Genomic DNA, 19,974 nt, shown 5'->3' on the forward strand with positions numbered 1-19,974 from the left:
ACGCTTTTGTTACCTCCCACCTAGACTTTTCTAATACATTTCTTGCCAGTTCCACATCCTCAAGCTTATCCAAAACTCCATTGCCCAAGTCCTCACCTGCCCCAAACTGCTGACGCCCATCACCTTAGTTGTCATCTGATTCCCCATCTCCCAACAAATCGACTTCAGGTCATCAACCTCACCTATAAATGCATTCACACCCTAACACCTCTTTATCTTTCTGGTTTTCTAATGCTTCTCTTCTGTTTTGACATGATTAGATGTTATAATCAGATATTTATACCTTGGAGCTGATGTCGCGGGTTTTTGCTCTCAGTTTGTTGACCTGGGATTCTGCAATATCTGCACGTTCCTCAGCCTCTCCCAATTCATTCTGTATTTTCCTAAACTTAGACAGGTGAATGTTGGCCTGCTCCTCCTAAACAGATTACAACACAAACTGTCAGAACACAGGTCAAAATATTTGCTACCAAATCCTAAATAATGTCAGAAAAACAAATCAATGGAAAGAGAGGGATAATAGGAAAAGGGGAAATGGGACTGAAAGGATTGTTCTCTTAAAAAGGCCAGCACAGACACTATGGCCATCAGCATTTTTGTGCTGTAATTTTTTTACGGAGAACTGATGGTAACTTCGACTTGCTGATGGGCAAAAACCATAAAAAATTATATAACGCCGGTGGTATTGGGATATCCTTTCTAGCTGCCAGAAAGAAATTCTAAAAAATAAAGAAATGCAACTACAGGATGTGCAAACACAATTTTTAAATGATGTTCAAGGTGAATAAGGTCGTCAAGTTGAGAATTACTTACAACCTCCTCAGATTGTCTCTTGTAGGCCTTAACCTTCAGTTGCAGTTTGTCAACCAAGTCTTGCAATCTTATTATAGTCTTTCTGTCTTCCTCTGACTGCATAATAAAAAAATCACATTGAAATAATCACAGTGTGACTTTAAATTTTGCAGGATTTGTAAAACTAAGAAGACAAATTGTACAACAGGGAAATGCACATTACCTGATAGGACACCTCCTTGATTCTTCTTTCATATTTATGAACAGTTTTGAGGGAATCCATGCTGCGCTTCTGCTCAGCTTCAAGTTCAATCTCCAGCTCATGTACCTAAACCAATCATCAGATACAAGGAATTGCAATAATTCTGCGCCAGTATTTTCATACTTTGGTAGCTTTATTTTTGCAAAAGGTTCAGTGTAATCTATATTTATGGAGGTCACAAGCTCACAAAATTAGTTCAGATGAAGATGGCCCTTTGCTTATCTGATCTCTTCCTTCCAGATATCCACCCTGCTGTCCTATCACAGCATCAAGTTGTTTCTTAAATGAGTCCAGGGTCCTGACCTCAACCAGCCTTCCTGGCAACTTATTCCAGTTGTTAATTTCCTTCTAGGTAAAGGAAAACTTATCTATCATGAAATTGCTCTTTGCAACTCTATGAAGCACTCTAATTAAAAATGCAAGTTGTTGTTGATCTCAACTTTCATAGTCCTGATTGACACTCAAATGCATTGCTGAGGGAGCTCTGCAATGTCAAAGGTTCTAACCCTATTTTTTCTTAGTCATACGCATTGAACGTAATCTCCATTAATGTCATATACAACTATCAACATGGGCTTGTCACTTACCCTAGCTTCCAGTGTCTGAAGCTGTTTCTTTCCACCTTTCATTGCCAGCTGCTCAGCCTCATCCAGTCGGTGCTGCAGATCCTTGACTGTCACCTCTAGGTTCTTCTTCATTCTCTCAAGGTGAGCACTGGTATCCTGTTCCTTTTTGAGTTCTTCTGCCATCATGGCGGCCTGAATAAGTTAAGCAATGGTATGAGTAATTGAAAATCAAAAGTTAGAACTATAGAAATTTGCAGCATGGAAGAAAGTCTTCAGCCAATTGTGGGTGTGCTAGCTCTTTGACAGAGAAACACATTCAGTTCCATTTACCTGCCTTTTCTTCTATCAGATCATTCCTCAACCCTCCCTGATCAATTAAAATAAGTCCAGTTTGTCTTGTCTTTCTCAAAGGTCAAATCAATCATTCCTGGTATTGGCCTAGTAAATCTTCTCTATGCCCTGACACCCTTGCTAAAGGTGAACACAACAGGACACGATACACAATGCTGCAGTTTTATTAATAATTACACAGGTTAAGCATCACCTCTTGCTTTTCTGCATTCTATGTACCTTTTATAATCCTAGGATTCCATTATTTGTTAACCACCTGCCTTCTCACCTTTAAACTTGAAATCATATCAAACCCAAATAGCTGTTTTGGAAAATGGGCATCAATAGCAACAGAAATGAATGATGCAATGAGTTCAGACTTACATCAGTGATTGCTTTCTTTGCCTTTTCTTCAGCTTTTCCTGCATCCTGAATTGTTTCTTCAACTTCACTCTGGATCTGACTCAGGTCACTCTCAAGCTTTTTCTTTGTGTTAATAAGACCTGCGTTCTGGAAGAAAAGCCAAAAAGGTAAGAAAGTGCGAGTAGTAAACGCGGGGGTTGGGGGAGTAGAGGTATATCTGATGATTCACTGACAAACCTGGGAGTGCAGCAGTTGGACCCTCTCATTTGTGTCCAGGAGTTCTTGCTCAGCCACTTTGCGAGCTCTCTCTGTCTGTTCAAAAGCAGCTCTCATTTCCTCAATCTCAGTCTGCTGTAAATTGCTTCTGCGCTCAACCATGTCCATCTGTTCCTTCAGATCGTCTTGGCCTCTGCAAGCATCATCCAGTTGTAACTGGGTATCCTACTCAAAGCACAAAAGTATTTGGCAAAATGTAAGTATTATTTGTTAACTATATTGTTCATACCAAATATTAGCATGTGTATATTTTTGAAATTATCTATTTCTGAAATAACTATTTCCATCCGTAATGATTTATGCTTCAACATATATCACATACTCTACCAGTGTCAGAGTTCTGCTCCGGGTAAGCTCAGAACTCCCAACATTGGATATTCATTTTTGAATATGAAGTAAACAGCTGCTACTTGTCTTGGCATTTTAGCATTACAGGTACAGCTTTGCTAGGATTAGTGAACAGAGGAATCCTAGCAATAGCAATGTCTCGCAAAGAGCCATGAAATGAATGACCAATTGTATTTGTCAAGAACCCCCTTCTTCTTTTTCAAAAAATGTCATGGCATCTTTAATGTCCATTGAGACAGTCCTGAACAATTTCACGTGACATCCGAAGGGTAGCACCTCTGAGAATGCAATGCAAAACCCAACACTGCATTGGAATACATGTATCAACCTAGACTTGTGAGTTCAAAGTCTTGATGTGGGTTTTGAACCCACAACCTTCTGACTCAGGAGTGCTAATAATGAGCCAAGATGACATATAAATTTATAATTTAAATTGATAGAACAAACACCCAATGAAACGGAATTGACATGAAGTCAGACACAGAAAATCATCTCTATTATGCAGACCTTGAGTTGACCCTGCAGGTTTCTGAGATGTTTCTGAGCCTCTGTAGCCTGGCGATTGGCATGGCCTAACTGAATCTCCATTTCATTCAGATCTCCCTCCATCTTCTTTTTGATTCTTAGAGCATCATTCCTGCTCCTGACTTCAGATTCCAAGGTGCTCTGCATGGTATCCACAACCCTCTGGTTATTCCTCTTCAGCTGATCAATTTCCTCATCCTTTTCTGCAATTTTTCTATCAACTTCAGACTTCACTTGGTTCAGTTCAAGTTGAATACGGAGGATTTTGCTCTCTTCGTGTTCCAAAGATGCCTAAGAATGGGAGGGCAACATTTTGAATGTCTGCAGATTGTGGATGTCCATAAGTGTTATTAGTGACTTTGCTATTTCTATTTAATACATTATGAATATATCACTGTAAAAAGGCAAAGCCAAATATAGATTATAAATTATTTGGCGTGCCAAAGTCTGAATAATTCATACATCAGAATTAAAATTTTCAAGATTTGGAAATCTGATGGTGGTAAGATTCCCTGACAGGAGGATCCCTGATTTGAATCCCAGTCTTGGCTCAGTTAATTGACCTCTGCTAGGCGGATGTGGGGGTTGGTACAAAACACACAGTATTCCCAGTTGAGGGAGAAAATATCAGCTAGGATTTCTCCCCCTATTTGCTTCCAAGTGATCCTGACCAGAGAAATGCAACTTTCAGCATTGAGGTTGAATGGGATTTTTCTCACATCCAAATAACATGTCAACAGTTACTGCCAACAGTTATCTATAAAATAAAAGAAATGGCCCCAATGTATGATATGCATGATTCAACGGTGTATACCATGCTCTTCAGTTCAAGGTAAATTCTTATTATTTGCAAAACAGATTATAAATATAAATATATAAACTTCAATTGGATACACAACTCTCTTTTTGGCATCAATCTCATTGTATTAACAAGAATGAAGACTAACAAGGAGTTCACTAAACTAGTCTTGTTTTGCAACTGTTTTATTTTCTAGATGAAATTGTGTTTATTCAAATATGTGATTGTGCTATTGATCAGCATAGCTGTACTATAATTCTTGGTATGTACTGCACACCTAAAAGAATTGTACCTCAGCTTCCTCCAAAGCAGATTGGATTTCACTCTTCTCTTGCTCTGTTACTTTCTTGGCCTTTTCTAGGTCATGAAGGCTCTTGCAACTTTCAGCGGTCTGTTCAGTCAGATCGGAAATCTCCTCTGTTTGATTGAAAAGCATATTGAAATTCTACATAATATAAAAAGATCCTTTTTAATTAGAATCGCCCACAGACACAGTCAGTGCACATTACAGTATATCCTGTGAGGCACTTTGGGATGCTTTCCCGAACTGAAAGGTTCTAGACCAAATGTAACGATTATTATTACAAATAATTATTAATAAATATTTTGAAATGATGAAGGCAATGTCAGTACAACTTACGCTGTAGGTTCTTGTTCTCTCGTTTAAGAGTTTCAAGTTGGTCCAGAGATTCCTCATAGGCATTCTTCATCTTGAAGATCTCAGTGCTTAGAGAACGAGCTTCCTTCTGAGCTGCTTCCAGTTCAGCCTGACCTTCCTCAAATTTCTGCTTCCATTCTGCCAGAATCTATATGGCATGAGTTGAAAAGTTACAATCCATAATATCAGTGCAATGGGGACGGAGACAAATCCTAAACAAATTTTACAACAACTTGCACTTATATAGCGCCCTCCACGCAGGGTAGCTATATAAGTGTAAGTTGTTGTAAAATCTCAGAGTGCTTAACAGTGGCGGAGACTGACTCCGAGCCGGGGGGGAGGTGGGAGGTGGCCGTAAGCACGGGCTAAGAGGAAAGCTTTCAGGCGGAACTTGAAAGAGGGGAGAGAGGGGGAAAGGCAGAAGGATTGAGGGAGAGTGTTCCAGAGTTTTGGGGCGTAGTGACTGAAAGCACGATCTCCGATGGTGAAGCAGAGGATGCGAGGGATAAGCAGGGAGGCCGGTGATGGTCGAGCAGAGGTGCTGGGTGGTGGATTGGGGAGTGGAGAGGTTGCAGAGATAGGGAGGTGCCAGGGAGTGAATGGATTTGAACACAAGTGTGAGGATCTTGAAGTCGATCCACTCGATGATGGGGATCCAGTGTAGCTTGGGCCAGAACTGGTGAGATGTGGGTACAGAGTTTGGTCGGGGTCAGTCTATGGGCGGCATAGTTCTGAATGAGCTGATCTTTTGAAAGGTGGAGCTGGGGAAACCGGCGAGGAGTGGGTTGGAGTAATCCAGGCGGGAGGTGACAAATGCATGCAAGAGGGTTTCGGCTGCATTTGGGGTAAGATATGGTCCGAAGTGGGCAATGTGGTGGAGGTGGAAGAAGGTGGTCTTGATCAGGGTCTGGATGTGGGGGAGGAAGGACATCTGGTGGGTTGAACCGGATGCCTAGGTTGCATACTGGTTCGAAAACTCAGGGAGATTGAGGAGGCTAGATCCACAGAAGTGAAGACCTTGACGGGAGCCAAGGAATATGGCTTCCGTCTTGTCCATATTTAGCTGCAGGAAGTTTCCACTCATCCAGGTCTTGATGACCACCAGACAAGCTGACAGTATATCGGCGGAACTGGAGTTGGTACTAGAGGAGGCAAGGTAGATTTGTTTGTCATCCTCATACATGTGGAAGTTTACCTCATGTCTGCGGAGATTTTGTATCATATAGATAAGAAAAAGAGGGTCAAGAATGAAGCTCTGGGGTACCCCGCAGGTGACCGGGTGGGGGCAAGAGGTGAAACCACTTGCTGAGATGAAATGGAGGCGGTTGGTCAAGTAGGACTCGAACCACATGAATGGGGTCCCACTAAGGTAGTTGAGAGAGGAGAGCCGATGGAGGAAGATGGCGTGGTTGACTGTGTTGAACGTGGCAAAGAAATCCAGGCAGACGAGGAGGCAGACGGAGCCCTGGTCACAGATAAAGATAATGTCATGTCAAATTACCTTATCAAAGCTCCTCTGCTTCTTATCAAGAACTAGAGCAGCTCCATTTGCTCTTTCCACATCTATCATGAGATCATCAACCTCACTCTGCAGTCTCTGTTTTGTCTTTTCCAGGGAAGCACATTTGGAGTTCACAGCCTCAATGTGCTCCTCTGCATCCTGAAGACGCTGAGCAAGTTTTTTCCTTCAAAATACACAAGTTGAATATGTGGCAATAAATTTTAAATTATCATCTTAAATGGTATAGAATTAATGCCAAATTCCCACGTTTCTAAAACCTACTTGGCCTCTTCCAGTTCCTCCGTACGCTGGATCGCATCAGTTTCGTATCTTGTTCTCCACTGAATGACTTCACAATTAGCCTTTGACATTGCACGCCGGAGCTCTCCCTTTGCCTCCTGTTCCTCTTCAAATTGCTCACGGAGTAAATCACAGTCATGGCGGGAGGATTGCAAGGCATGAGCCAGTGCATTCTTAGCCTAAAAGAATCAAAAAGTGTGATGAGCAAATCTAAGTTATGATGTGTAACCACCATTCTAGAACATTGCTCTACCTTGAATCTTTGGATTCACTTGAGAGTTGGTACAGTATCCTGAATCTTCACATCACAACTGCACAGCAAAATCTACCAGCATTACAAAACTGCTCTTTGAGAACAAAGCTGCTACAAAAAGTTATCAACTGTCCTTGAAGTTTACAAAGGATTGCAGAAATTATGGTTTCTTTGTTACAAAAAACATATCTGGGATATCTGGATATTAAGAGGGGGTGAATTGGGTTGAATCCATCCTACCCAGTAAAACTGGATGAAGATTTTCTTTGTCAGTTGGCTTTAAGCATCTTCCAGAATGAAACTGTTTGAGGGTAGTTCTGAGTGAAGATGAACACATAGCACAGCACTAGAATTAAATTTGCAATGTCAGAAATGTGGGTATAGACAATGGAAGTCATACTGGTGTGCTGCTTGATAGTTCTCTGACATTGAGGCTGATGGACATTTTTGGGACACCATAGATGGGAAAGATAGAGCTTTACTCTGTATCTTTCTCATTTCCCAATCCTAACATCCTTCATTTTAAGCATACCATTTAACAAAAAACAACTAATTGAAAGGAATTTCAGCTGCACCTTTATTTCCTCCTCCAAATGTCTTCTGAGTTCCTCAATCTGCTGAGTAAATCCTTGTTTTCCTCTTGTCAGCTGAGAAATGAAGCCTTCCTTCTCCTCTACCTGGTGACTCAGTTCACCTAGTGTTCAAGTGTGTAAGTGGCATACAACAATCAGTCAAATGATGTTGGATATTTAATATTTTACATATTAACAAGGTAGAGATATACGACTAATAAATACCATTTTCCGTTTTGATACGTGCTGTTTGAGTTGATAAGTCATTAATCAGACGTTGATGCTCATCATGTTTAGTCTTCAGTTCAGTGACTTGGTCTTCAAGAGTGCGAGTTAGCTTCTCAAGGTTACCCTAAACCAACATAAGACAATTTGCAAAACAGTAATGTGCTTGTTAAAAGGAAAAGAAGTAGCTGATTAAACACAATTATATGAAGATCACATGCGATGTTTAAACGAAGAAGGCTTTTTGGCCTATTTGATATCAACCTTTACCAGCCCTACGATCTTCCTAATCATTTTCCTCCCAGTATCTTAAATGAGTTCCAGCCTGTTGATTACCCTTTTTGTAAAGAAATACTTCTTTATTCTGAACCTGATGGTTTCAAACTTACATTTGTGCCCCAGGAAATTGCTGCTTTCGTGTATTTCAGAGTACTGAATTGCCAAGGATTCACTGCTAGCCCCTTACATGTCTTCTCATTTTCTATAGGATCTGTTTCCAAGGCTGAAGTGCGTCTAGTTATTCTTCATAGTTAATTGCTCTAAAACGTTATGAATGGTATGATTGCAAAGCATACCTTGGATCTAGTTACAGATTCCATGTTGCTGGCCAGATCATCGATTTCCATCTTCAGCTCGCTCTTTTCCTTTTCCAGCTTCTGTTTCACACGCTGGAGGTTGTCGATCTGTTCTCCAAGTTCTGCCACACTATCGGCCTGCTTCTTACGAAGAGCAGCAGCTGTGGCTTCATGCTGCAGTGTGGCTTCTTCCAGATCACGGCGCATTTTCTGGAATTCTGCTTCCCGTTTCTTGTTCATCTCAATCTGTGCGGCAGTTGCACCACCGGCTTCTTCAAGCCTTTCACTGATTTCCTCCAGTTCACGACAATAGTCAGCCCTCTGCTTCTCTGCCTTAGCACGAGCTGCACGTTCAGCTTCAATTTCCTCCTCCAGTTCTTCGATACGAGCCTGAAAGACACAAGAATGTATTAATATTGATTCTAGGAATGGGAATACTTAAGATGGCTTTTTCTGGAAATAAAATTCACAAATTACAAAAGTGTACAGCTCACCTGCAATTCCTTAATCTTCTTTTGTAGCTGGGAACTCAAAACCCGCTCATCTTCAACACTGCCTTGAAGTTGATTGATTTCAAATTCCTTCCTATAATATCAGATTAATTAATACCATTGAATTGAAAAGAATATATATTTTGAACAAATAGCAAACACTGATGAAGAATATTATAGGATATAGGAGTAAATAGGAGAGTGGAATTAGAGATAGTTCAAGTGGGGAAAGATGTCAGCACAGACTTGATGGGCAGGATGGCCTGCTTCTGTGCCATATTTTTCATTTTATAATTTACTTGCTGTTATCCACCGAGTGATAACATTTCTTTATATTAATACCACATGGTATTTTCAAATGATTGACTTCTATATGGTAACCATCCTCATGAATGGTTATTTTGTCAAGCAAATTGTACTGTGGAGGGGAATAAAGTAATACTGCAAATTGTTATATTTTATTGTGTTTAAACAAAAAGCGTACTTCTTTAGCTTTTCATCCAGTTGCTGCTTATCGTTCTCCAAATCCATTATGGTTTCTTGTGTTAGTTTCAAATCACCTTCCATCTTCCTTTTGGCTCGCTCAAGGTCCATACGAACCTTTTTCTCTTGTTCCAGAGAACCTTCAAGCTGATAGACAAATCATCTTCCATTAGCATTTGATGAAAACAATGATAGAGCCTTTCAATCAATTTATCTGTTTCTTTTTTTAAAAACATACGTCATCAATTTGCTGCTCCAACTTAGTCTTCATTTTTGTGAGAGTGTTGACTTTGTCTTCCTCAGCCTGCAGGTCATCCAAAGTTTGCTGATGGGCTTCCTGCAAAGCTTTCTTTTCCTTTGCTAATTTGGCAATATTTTCATCAAGGGCAGCCATTTCTTCTGTAAGATTTTTAACCTATATGAAGACAAATAAAATACACAGGATAATGAAGCCTTAATCCTTCCATCCAGTATCTATATCCTGTATACTTTTACAGTGTGATCTTTTATACCTTGTTTTCTGTGGCATGCTTCTCCTTTTCAACCTTAGCTAATGTCAGCTCTAAGTCGTCGATATCTTTCTTCAGTTCTGAGCATTCATCTTCCAGTTTTCTCTTCTTAGCTGTGAGTTCAGCATTCGTTTCCTCTTCATCCTCCAATCTCTCATTCAATTCTTTCATTTTAGCTTCCAGTTGAATTTTGTTTTTAATGAGCCCCTCGCATCGCTCTTCAGCATCCACTAGAGTTTCACCTTCCTGTAAAAGTCACCATTAAGTGAATTAATTTACATTTTACGGTATTTGTACCATTAAACAAATCAGTTTAATCACCGAGTGGAAATGTTATTACCGATTGGACTTGGACCATAAGATCATTCTTTTCCTGCACGAGTGACACCATTTTCTCCTCAAGTTCCTTCCTTCTTGCTTCTGATTTAGCAAATGCTTCCTTTGTCTTCTCAAACTCCTCTTTCATATTTGCCATTTCCTTTTCAGTTTCTGCACTCTTCAGAAGAGGTTTGATCTTGAAGTACAGAAGCATCCATGGCCAATGTTTGACATTCATGAATGAACGGATATTATACTGGATACTGTACAGGCTGTCCCTGAAGAATCCAATCAGAAAGGGTAAATGCATTCCACAGGTGTATTATCCATGAAAAAGTAAAATTAAAACTAAATGCATGACATTTTTCTCTTCCCCCAATGACCTAGCAGGTAAAGGTAGCACTTGGTGCAGCACAAGAACATATAACTTAAAGGTCGAATCTAGGATGATAAATTTTCTAATCCTAAAAGGGGGTGTAGTTGGAGTCACAGTGACCATAGTGCTCCTGGATTAGTAGGAGAAAATCAACCAGGGTTCCACTCATTCAATACGAAATTACATTTGTATAACGACTTTCACATCGGGAGAACGTCCCAAGGTGCTGGAAGACGTCCCGAGGCACTGGTTCTGTATTATGACCATGATGCAGAAATAGCTTGCTAACATTCACTATCAAAATTCCCATGTACATAATAGCCAAATACTGGCACCTGTGGAACCATACCTCAGTGAAAGGAAATAGAAGTCAAAAGCCTTGGTGACGAAAGAGAAAATGTATGGACAATAAAAGCATCAATAAAAGAATAAATAATACAACTAACATATGCTTGAAGTAATATGGAAACAGCTTTTACCTTCTTTCTATCATCTTATTCATTTCAATTCTCATTAGGTAGCCACGGCATAGGGCTTGTATGCTGGTAACAAGCTGTGCCAGCTTTTCATCTCTCATCTCCTCTAGTGTGCCCAGGAGGCCAGCCTTGAAGAACACCTTTATACAATGAAATTATTTTTTTTCACATTCACATCACTTTTATGATAGTAATTTAAATGAAAATTCTTGTTACTTGATCCAACAGAGATTGATGGGTGAAAGGACAGCAGGTCCTTTTCTATATATAGATGCATTTGAGAGGAAGCTAGATATATACGTGAAGGAGAAGGGAATAGATTGATATGGGAGAAAGTAAGGAGTGGGTAGAGACTCAAGTGGAGTATAAACACTGGCACGGTATAGTTACACCTAATGGCCTTTTCCAAACTGTACATTCAATATAAATCGATGAATACGCATCCAATTTCTTTACCGATCATTTATTTTATTTGTCAACAACAAGTTGTTGTTTTGTTATTGTTAGTTTATCTGTCAGCCAGGTGTCTGATACATGTGAAAACCTATCACCATGTTTGTAAGTATCTGAATCAGATTGAGCATTCCACTTATTTATGGAAATTTTCCTTTGTCTGGAATGAAATGTACACTTTCTTTTTGAAGAGACATTCCTTTCTTACCTAATCTCAGAAAGTATTAGACGCAGATTGGTAAGAACCAAAGCTTGAGAATTTGTGTTGGGATTCTACTGGAATTTAGTTAGTTGAAACAGCGTAGCGTGGACTTTTCCTAGAGCTCAACTAGTCAAAACAGCATAGCCTGTAACACTGTCTGGCAAGATTCCCACTGCCTGTCCAGCTTGGACAACCCTTCTTGTTAGGTTTTGGCCTGCACGATTAATAGGAGCAAAGTGCCCTATTCCTGCCCCCAGTGAATAGGGCACTTTGCTCCTATCTCTACTCCTGCAAGTCATGCGGAATACCGAAAGCTGGTTGGTCTGTCATCAAAAGTGCCTTGAAATATGGCAGACTTGCCTCCCCCAGGAGGATCATCAGCAGTTGATCATTACTTGTAATTCAATTCACAAATAAATGTGGAAGTGAAAAATTGTAACTGTTAGTTTCTCCAATCTAGTGTTTGGTAATCTCAATCTTGCATATTTAAACAAAGGTAAAAGGTTTGCTATACCTTTATCTGGTATTGTGAGTATTGTGCGATTTAATCATCCTAATATTTTGTATATATTATATATTCAGTACCTTAGTGTGTCCAAGTCTATACTGGGTGTGATCAATTTCAATTGATCCCAGTAACTTCTCGCAGGCCTTCTTGCTGTCAATGAACTGACCTTCAGGGATGGCACTTGCATTAAGAATCCTATATCTTGGTAATAAAAATGAAAAGATATCAGCATTTGTTACTGCGTATAGTCAACAACATGACTCTGAAAGAAGTGTAGAAATTCAGACTCTTTACCTTTGCTTGAAGTCAGCATAGAGGATTCTGCTCGGGAATCCCTTTCTGCAGATTCTGATACCTTCAAGCACACCATTACACCTCAACTGGTGTATGACAAGGTGATTATCCATCAAGCCTAAAGAATGCAACACAATAGTTAGAGCAGAGTTTTTTGATTTCCTTTTGTTAGATTCAGTATATATTCCATTCCAATCTATACTTGTCCCAATCATCATTTATTTTGTATGAATTAACAGAAAATATGAATTTATTTCAGAAGCCAAACTTACCCGGTGTCTTTGTCTCATTAGGGATCAAACAGCGTACAAAATGTGGATGTGTTGTCCTCAAGTTAGCCATCAACTTCCCTAGGTTTTCCTGTTTGATGCAAAATTTTTATAATATTATTTTTTATTTGTTTGGAATTGTGTTTGTAACCAAAAGATCTCCACTTGTTGCACTGACACCTCACTTAACCTATTTCAATCCACATTTTGCTATCCCACTAAAATTTATTAAAATGTGCCTCAGTGAAACCAGTAATAATAATAATCCTTGCATTTAATAGCGCCTTATCACATGTTCGAGACGTCTCAAAGCGCTTCACAGAGTATACTGTAAAGTGAATTGAATGTGGGCAAAATGCAGCAGCACACTGCAGTGTCCCAAAATCAATCCAGTCATGGATTGATTGACCACATTTATTTTTAAGGGATTATTGTCTGCATAGTAAAATTGTGCAGACAAGGCAATCATACCCTAAACACAGCAGATACTGTTTGGAAGGAAGAACCCTTCTTCTTGCCGCCTTTTTTGGGATTACTGTCAGCTGTAAAGAAACAAAATTGTTATTGTACTTAACTGTACTGTAGAACAACCACCATAGAATTCACTAAAAAGAATATATATGTTGGAATGCAAATGGAGTTTACCTTCAGCTGCAGATGCAGCATAGAGCTGAGCTAAAAGCTTCACTGAAGATTTCTGGAACAATCCAACAACAGTTTCATTCAGTGGATCCTTATTTTTTTCCAGCCAGCCAGTGATGTTATAGTCCACAGTGCCGGCATAATGGACCAGGGAGAAATGCGCTTCAGGCCTTCCTTTGACAGGCTTGGGCTTTAGGAAATTGTTTGATTTGCCAAGATGCTGGTCATACAGCTTGTTCTTGAAGGATGTATCTGAGGCCTTCGGGAACATACACTCCTCTTCCAGGATGGAGAAGATACCCAAGGGCTGTCATCATAACATATATTAGCATTATAACACAGTTTGAAATAATAAGGTGAGTGTACATATTGTATAGACATTTAATAATTTTGTTTCTTAATATTTACACAAAATTCCCTACCTTTTCAATAAGCTCAATGCAGGCAGCCAGATCCATACCAAAGTCAATGAATTCCCAATCAATTCCTTCCTTCTTGTATTCCTCTTGTTCCAGGACGAACATGTGATGGTTGAAAAACTGTTGCAGTTTCTCGTTGGTGAAGTTGATGCACAGCTGTTCCAAGCTGTTGTACTGAATGAACAAAGCAATATTTCAAGTGTGACATTATCATTCAGGAATTGCCGTGATTATTTTTAAGATTTTCTGAGTGCAGAAGGCAGCCATTTCACTCATCATGTCTGTGCCTTTACTCACTGGTTTCTAACTCACCTTTATCTTTAATATGTACATTTATATAGCTAGCGCCTTTCATGTCAGGAGGATGTCTCAAAAAAGTTCGTAGTGCTGGATGGGCACTGCTGAAAGTGTGGCCTCTCTACCCACCACATTGTCATCGGGATAGTGTGGAGGACATGATAAAGGTCAGTGCTCGCTGAACAAAGCGAGTGGTCTGGTCGGTAGGGTGAAGGAGGTCACAGAAGCAGAGTGGGGTGAGGCTTGGAGGTTTTTAAAGGCGATGATGAGGATCTTGAACTCAATCTTGAGGGATGGGGAACTAATAGAACTGAGCAAAGATGAGGGTGATAGGTTCATGGAGCCTGATGTAAGAGAGGACATGGGCTTCAGAGTTCTGGTTAGTCTGCAGCTTGTGTAGGTAGGGAAGAGTTGGGAAGTCCAGCAAACAGAGCATTGGCATCAAGCCAATGTTTTGAAATGAATCTCTTATACTCTTGTCTACTTTACCAAATGACCTCAGGAATCTGTGTATTTAATACCCAATGCACACCTTTCTTTGATCGATGCTAACAGCTACAATACTTCCTCAAAACTTTAACTTGTTTAAATTACTGTTACGTTTTTTTCTGAACCTTGTAACTTACATCAAAAATTTCAAATCCAGCAATATCCAGGACACCAATGAAATGCTGTCTGGCCTGTTTTGTGTCCAGTTGCTGGTTGATGCGTATCACCATCCACAAGAACATTTTCTCAAAGATTGATTTTGCAAGGGCTCCAATATTGTTGTACACCTGAAAGATGACAATGTTTTGAGATTTCAGTGTATTTTGGGGTCACAGGTTAGGAATCAAAACCAGCCTTCAGAAGACACATTTAGTGGGGTCCTTATCTTTGAGCCTTCATGAGGTGCCGCTATAAGTGTCAGAATTGGATGCCTCCATATTGATAACATATACATTTTTATCGCTGTTAACTAGATGCACAATTTTGCAGTATTTACAAAAGTCATTGCACAATTTGTGAATTTGCTGGCAAATTGCTCAAGTTTAGTCAGAAACCAAAGTTATAATTTGCCCAGGGAATTCAGTACTTAAAATTTAAAAATGATTTAATTAGATATGATACCTGTGGGACAGTCTGACCTTTGGTCACAAACTCATTGCCGACTTTTACCCTTGGGTAGCACAAAGCTTTGAGCAAATCTGCTGAGTTGAGCCCTGTTAGGTATGCAACTTTATCGGCATCTAAAAAGATAATAATTAATAAATTTTAGTACTGATTTGAGATTTAATATTTACCACTGTTTTACGATAAAGAGTGAGTAATAGTGCTTCCTGCACTAAATTTACATTACACATATATTAACCTTAATTAACGGAAACAACTGTACAGTTTTGATATTCAAAGCAATAATGCAGACCGATGCCACGAATCCTTAACTGAACTTACAACAACAACAGCTTGCATTTACACAGCAGCCCTCACACAGGGTAGCGTCCCAAATCACTGAACTTACACCAATATACAGGCAATATTTCTCAGATCTCATAATATTTACAGAAACATTATTGTAGTCCATAATATCACAAATAAATAGACATTGTGATGTAACTAATGAATGCTAATTAAAATAATTCATATAAGTTAGAGCTTTCTAAAGTGAAATTTTATTTTGGCAAACCAAAAAGAAGTTGCAAGTAAAGGAAAGATTCAAATGGTTACCTTCGGTACCGTCCGGCTCAGCCTGCTCCTCCCGTTGTTTCTGCTTGAATTTCATGTTGCCAAAGCGCAGCACTGCACCGGTCAACTTGAAGATACCACATTTCTCTTCATAGTTGAAGCCCAGAATATCAATAGCGCTCTTCAAATTGAAGTAAAGATGTTACAATTTTGTCTGACCTTTTCCCTCATCTCCCGTTTCATTTATATTTGGGCTTATGCCATTTCCTTCCGATCCCTCCCCTCATTTCAGTTTAAAGCCTTTGCCACAGCCCTATTTACCCTTTCCGCTAGAACACTGGTCCCATTCCCGTTCAGGTGAAGCCCGTCCCATCGGTACAGCTCCTTCCTGTCCATGCCAATGTCACATGAAATGGGACCCTTCTTAACCACACCAATCCTTTAGCCACATGTTAACTTTCCTAATCTGTTTCTCCCTACTCCAATTTGCTCGTGGCTTGAGGTCCTGTCTTTTGATTTAGCTCCTGACTCCAGAAACTCCCTCAGCTGGACCTCCTCCCTGTTCTTACCTATGTCATTTATCCCAACATAGACCATGACAACTGGATCTGCCCCCTCCCTTTCCTAATTCCTCTCCAGCTGCCTTGAGATGTCTCTTACCCTGGCACCAGGTAGGCAACACATCCTCGGGACTCTTGTTCATGGCTAACAGATCTATCTATGCCCCTAACTGTTGAATCCCCTAACACTACTAGATTGCTATTCTGCTCCTCCCCCCTTTGGACAGCCTTCTGTTCCACGGTGCCTTGGTCTGCATTATGGCTGTCCTCCCTGCAGTCTTTCTCTTTGTGCTCACAGGTATCGAGTACATTGTACCTGTTGGACAGGACCAATGTCTGCGGGACCTCCTTCTCTACCTCTCCTTGGTTTCCACTACCCTGCTCACTGACAGTCACAGCCTTCCCTTCCTGTACCTGTGCTTTCATCTGGGGTGTGACTGAGTTCTGGATAAAACTATCCAGAAATTCCTCCCCTTTCCTTATTTGTTGGAGTGTGTTTCGCACTCGCACTCCAGCTCAGCGATTCTGAGCCAGAGTGTGTCAAGCCAGAGACATTTCCTGCAGACTTGACAGTCCGGGACAGTCTCACAGTCCACAAACTCCCACATACTACATTCCCAGCACACTGCCTGTGCTGTTATTTATATTTATTTTGTTCGCAGTTAATAAATATCTCCCATTCTCACTCAATTCCTTCTCATTGTGTTCCCACCGTCAAGATGCAATATTTCTTATCATTCCCATGAAGTGTATGTGCGCCTTACAATACACAAGCCACATGAAAAGAACAAAATGAACCTGTGCCACAAATACTTACATCAGTTGCTATCAATTCTTCTGAATCATTGATACTCTGCACAGTAATTTCGCCCTGGCTGATGGATGGAAAATCATAGGGATTGGTCGAAATGAGACACATTTCTGAGAAAAAACATAGGAAGAACTATAACTGAACAATACCACATTATCCGTTTTTCTTCTTTTCGAATAACCTTTCAATTTACATTTATATTTCAATATTGTTGCATTTGCCGCAATGGAATAGGCACAATTTGCATTTATTTAAATGAAATTTAAATAATATTGAAGGAAGAGTGTGAAAATAACATAAGAAAAAGACAGAGATTAAAAATGTATTCTTATGTCTGCAGGTAGACCTGTTTCTGGAGGAGATAAATATATGATGCAAACATTTCATCTGTAATAGTCCCAATCAAACAAACAATTCCACAATGCATTCCATCTTCTTACCAATAAGTTCTGGTTTGCAGTTGCTCATCATTTGGTAGAAAATGTGATAACTTCTTTCAGCTTTCAGCTGGAAGGTCACTCTGGACTTTTCCAGCAGATCTGTTAGACATAGAATCCATGGGTTGGATTACTGTGATACATAATCAATGGTTCACTAACTGGAGATGCTTATAGGACAAGTGCATAACTACTTACAGGTTTCAATATCTGCGGAAGCCAGTTTTCCCGTTGTTCCAAAGTGAATACGGATGAATTTTCCCTTGAAATAAAGGTAAATTATTCAAATTAGTCCTAAGATTTGAAGTTCCATTTCATCATACCCAGACACTATCATTTCCACATTTTTTAGAATATTAGAAATTGCAATGCTGACTTATAGATGAATAATGTATGAGAGATGTCATTGTAAAAATCAGTTTAATTATAGAAACATTTTCAAAGAAAACTTACAAAGCGAGAGGAGTTGTCATTTCTCATTGTCTTGGCATTTCCGAAGGCCTCCAGCAATGGGTTCGCCTGGATGATTTGATCCTCCAGATTTCCCTAAAAAAATACAGCTTTAATTATTCCTGATAGGTCCATTGTTCATTATTCTTTTCAATTGGTAATAGTGTATTTTCAACTGCCTTTGATATGTTGGGTTTGAAAGCCTTTGAGCTGTTTCAACCAAGAGACAATTGCTATATCAAATGCAAAGTGTGTATTTATATTATCATATTATTCTGCGTTGACTCTCACCTGCACCTTCACAGATTTCTTTGCGTCGCCAGTCACTGCAATTAGTGCAAAGTACTGGATGACACGTTTGGTGTTCACAGTCTTCCCAGCACCGGATTCTCCACTGTAACAAAAAGTGAGGTAAATAATAATAATCCTTGCATTTGATATAGCGCCTTATCACATCTTCTAGACGTCTCAAAGCGCTTCACAGAATAGACTGTAAAGTGTAGTGACTGTATATTTTATGGGCGAAACGACCAAATAAATGAAGTTATTATGTAATAACAAATGACAACTTTCAAGGATAGATTATATCGCCAAGAAAACTTACGTAATCAAGATAGACTGGTTTTCACGACCTGTGAATAGGATACGTATAAAATCAAAGCTCAAGGAGGATAGTAGAAGAAAAAGACAGATTGTCCAATAATTGATCCACACTACATGAAAATCAAAAATAGCACTGAGTACATAAAACCTCTCCTAAATGCCTTCATATTTACCAGTTAACATGGACTGATAGGCGTTGTCAGAGATGGAGAAGATATGTGGAGGAGCTTCCTGGCGTTTCTTTCCTCTGTAACCAACCACTACCTCGGTGTTGTACACTGGCAACCACTTGTAGGGATTCACAGTGACACAGAAGAGCCCAGAGTAGGTCTGTATCCGAAGATAATATGTATTATAAATCATTCTATTTACACTTTTGTTTTTTCAATCTTTCAAACTCTCGTACTTACATTCATTTTGAGATAGGTGTAAATATATAGCTACAAATAATTATACGTTTTTTAAAAAATCTTACTTACATAGATCATCCAGGCAGCATAACGCTCTTTGAGGTTATTCAGCACAGATGCTTCATGGAGGTGAGTCATCACCACCATGTCTTCGACTTTGTCGAATTTGGGCGGGTTCATTGGGTAGACATCACTCTCTTTGACAGTTACTGTCTGCAAAGGAATTAACAGATTGAGCGTTTTTGTAAACCAATGGAGTGATAAGACCACTAAAAGGAAAACAAATCAGACTCTACTCATTCTAAACAAGAGACTAATCATTTGTTTTGGTCTGACCCGTTTGTCGAAAGTCTCCACCGTAGCATTTCCCCCGTCCTTGCTTTTCACGGTGCCTGGTACAAACAAGTTCTTCTCGTCAGGCACGAAGCAGGCAGATTTAGCATCGAAAGGTCGGTGTAGAGCTTCTAGCCTTTCCTTCATAGACTTGCGCAGATATGGGGCTGCCTCTCCAAACACTAACATTTCACTGTCCGACATGGCTCCAGTTTACTGCTGAAATATATTCAAATATATAACGACCCAGTAAGAACCCTAAAAGTCAGCACATATTTTTGGAAGTTCTGCACCAGTTGCAATTGGCATTAGAAAATGTCGACCAGCAGGATATTTATCTTATGTGTGAATTATTTTAATTTCACAATTGTTTGATGAAAATATCAAAAGATGTCATCCTGTTATTTAGAGTGTGTTTTTTCCTGCTGGATTAATTCATAAAATCAAAGACATTTCAAGTCAGTTAAAATCTCCGATAATCTATCTATGATTGCCAATATAAGGTGTAGAGTATATTTGATATCTGAAACATCACTAGGTATAAACTATTAAGTTTAATTGCCCACATTTTCTTCCAACTCAGTTACCTCTCGTCGCTCTGCATTAAAGATAAATATGTTTTT

At 39.5% G+C, this 19,974-nt stretch overlaps 1 protein-coding gene across 3 annotated transcripts; it reads right to left on the reverse strand.

Moving 5' to 3' along the window:
* Positions 1-277: 277 nt before the first annotated feature.
* LOC103175694 (myosin-4-like) lies at positions 278-19,555 on the reverse strand. Of its 3 annotated transcripts, none has more exons than XM_007888857.2 (38): positions 19,355-19,555; positions 19,088-19,231; positions 18,782-18,938; positions 18,610-18,637; positions 18,297-18,399; positions 18,009-18,101; positions 17,754-17,817; positions 17,559-17,657; positions 17,125-17,228; positions 15,790-15,928; positions 15,193-15,311; positions 14,709-14,858; positions 13,789-13,959; positions 13,370-13,673; positions 13,196-13,266; positions 12,728-12,815; positions 12,456-12,573; positions 12,239-12,362; positions 11,002-11,138; positions 10,169-10,424; positions 9,832-10,074; positions 9,558-9,734; positions 9,321-9,466; positions 8,840-8,930; positions 8,346-8,735; positions 7,771-7,897; positions 7,549-7,667; positions 6,703-6,899; positions 6,421-6,604; positions 4,902-5,067; positions 4,554-4,678; positions 3,445-3,753; positions 2,551-2,754; positions 2,335-2,460; positions 1,642-1,812; positions 1,016-1,120; positions 814-909; positions 278-418 (listed from the first exon to the last, which is right to left on the reverse strand). In XM_007888857.2, the coding sequence occupies exons 1-38, from the start codon at positions 19,553-19,555 to the stop codon at positions 278-280; spliced, it is 5,787 nt and encodes a 1,928-aa protein (XP_007887048.2). The 3 variants fall into 3 exon arrangements, with proteins under 3 accessions (XP_007887048.2, XP_007887044.2, XP_007887047.2); XM_007888853.2 differs by having other exon boundaries at positions 13,316-13,673; XM_007888856.2 differs by having other exon boundaries at positions 18,291-18,399.
* Positions 19,556-19,974: the final 419 nt, after the last annotated feature.

Source organism: Callorhinchus milii, unplaced genomic scaffold, assembly GCF_018977255.1.
Source record: "Callorhinchus milii isolate IMCB2004 unplaced genomic scaffold, IMCB_Cmil_1.0 Scaffold20, whole genome shotgun sequence".
NCBI classification, from domain to species: Eukaryota; Metazoa; Chordata; class Chondrichthyes; order Chimaeriformes; family Callorhinchidae; genus Callorhinchus; species Callorhinchus milii.

What these genes read in the sequence shown, in the direction of transcription:
- LOC103175694 (XM_007888853.2), bottom strand. Translation starts at nt 19,555, where the DNA reads ATGTCGGACAGTGAAATGTTAGTGTTTGGAGAGGCAGCCCCATATCTG. An exon ending in TTTTAGTGAATTCTATGGTG is followed by an intron (nt 13,267 to 13,315) that starts GTTGTTCTACAG and finishes GTTTCTTTACAG; the next exon opens with CTGACAGTAATCCCAAAAAA. An exon ending in CAAAGAAAGCAATCACTGAT is followed by an intron (nt 1,813 to 2,334) that starts GTAAGTCTGAAC and finishes TAACTTATTCAG; the next exon opens with GCCGCCATGATGGCAGAAGA.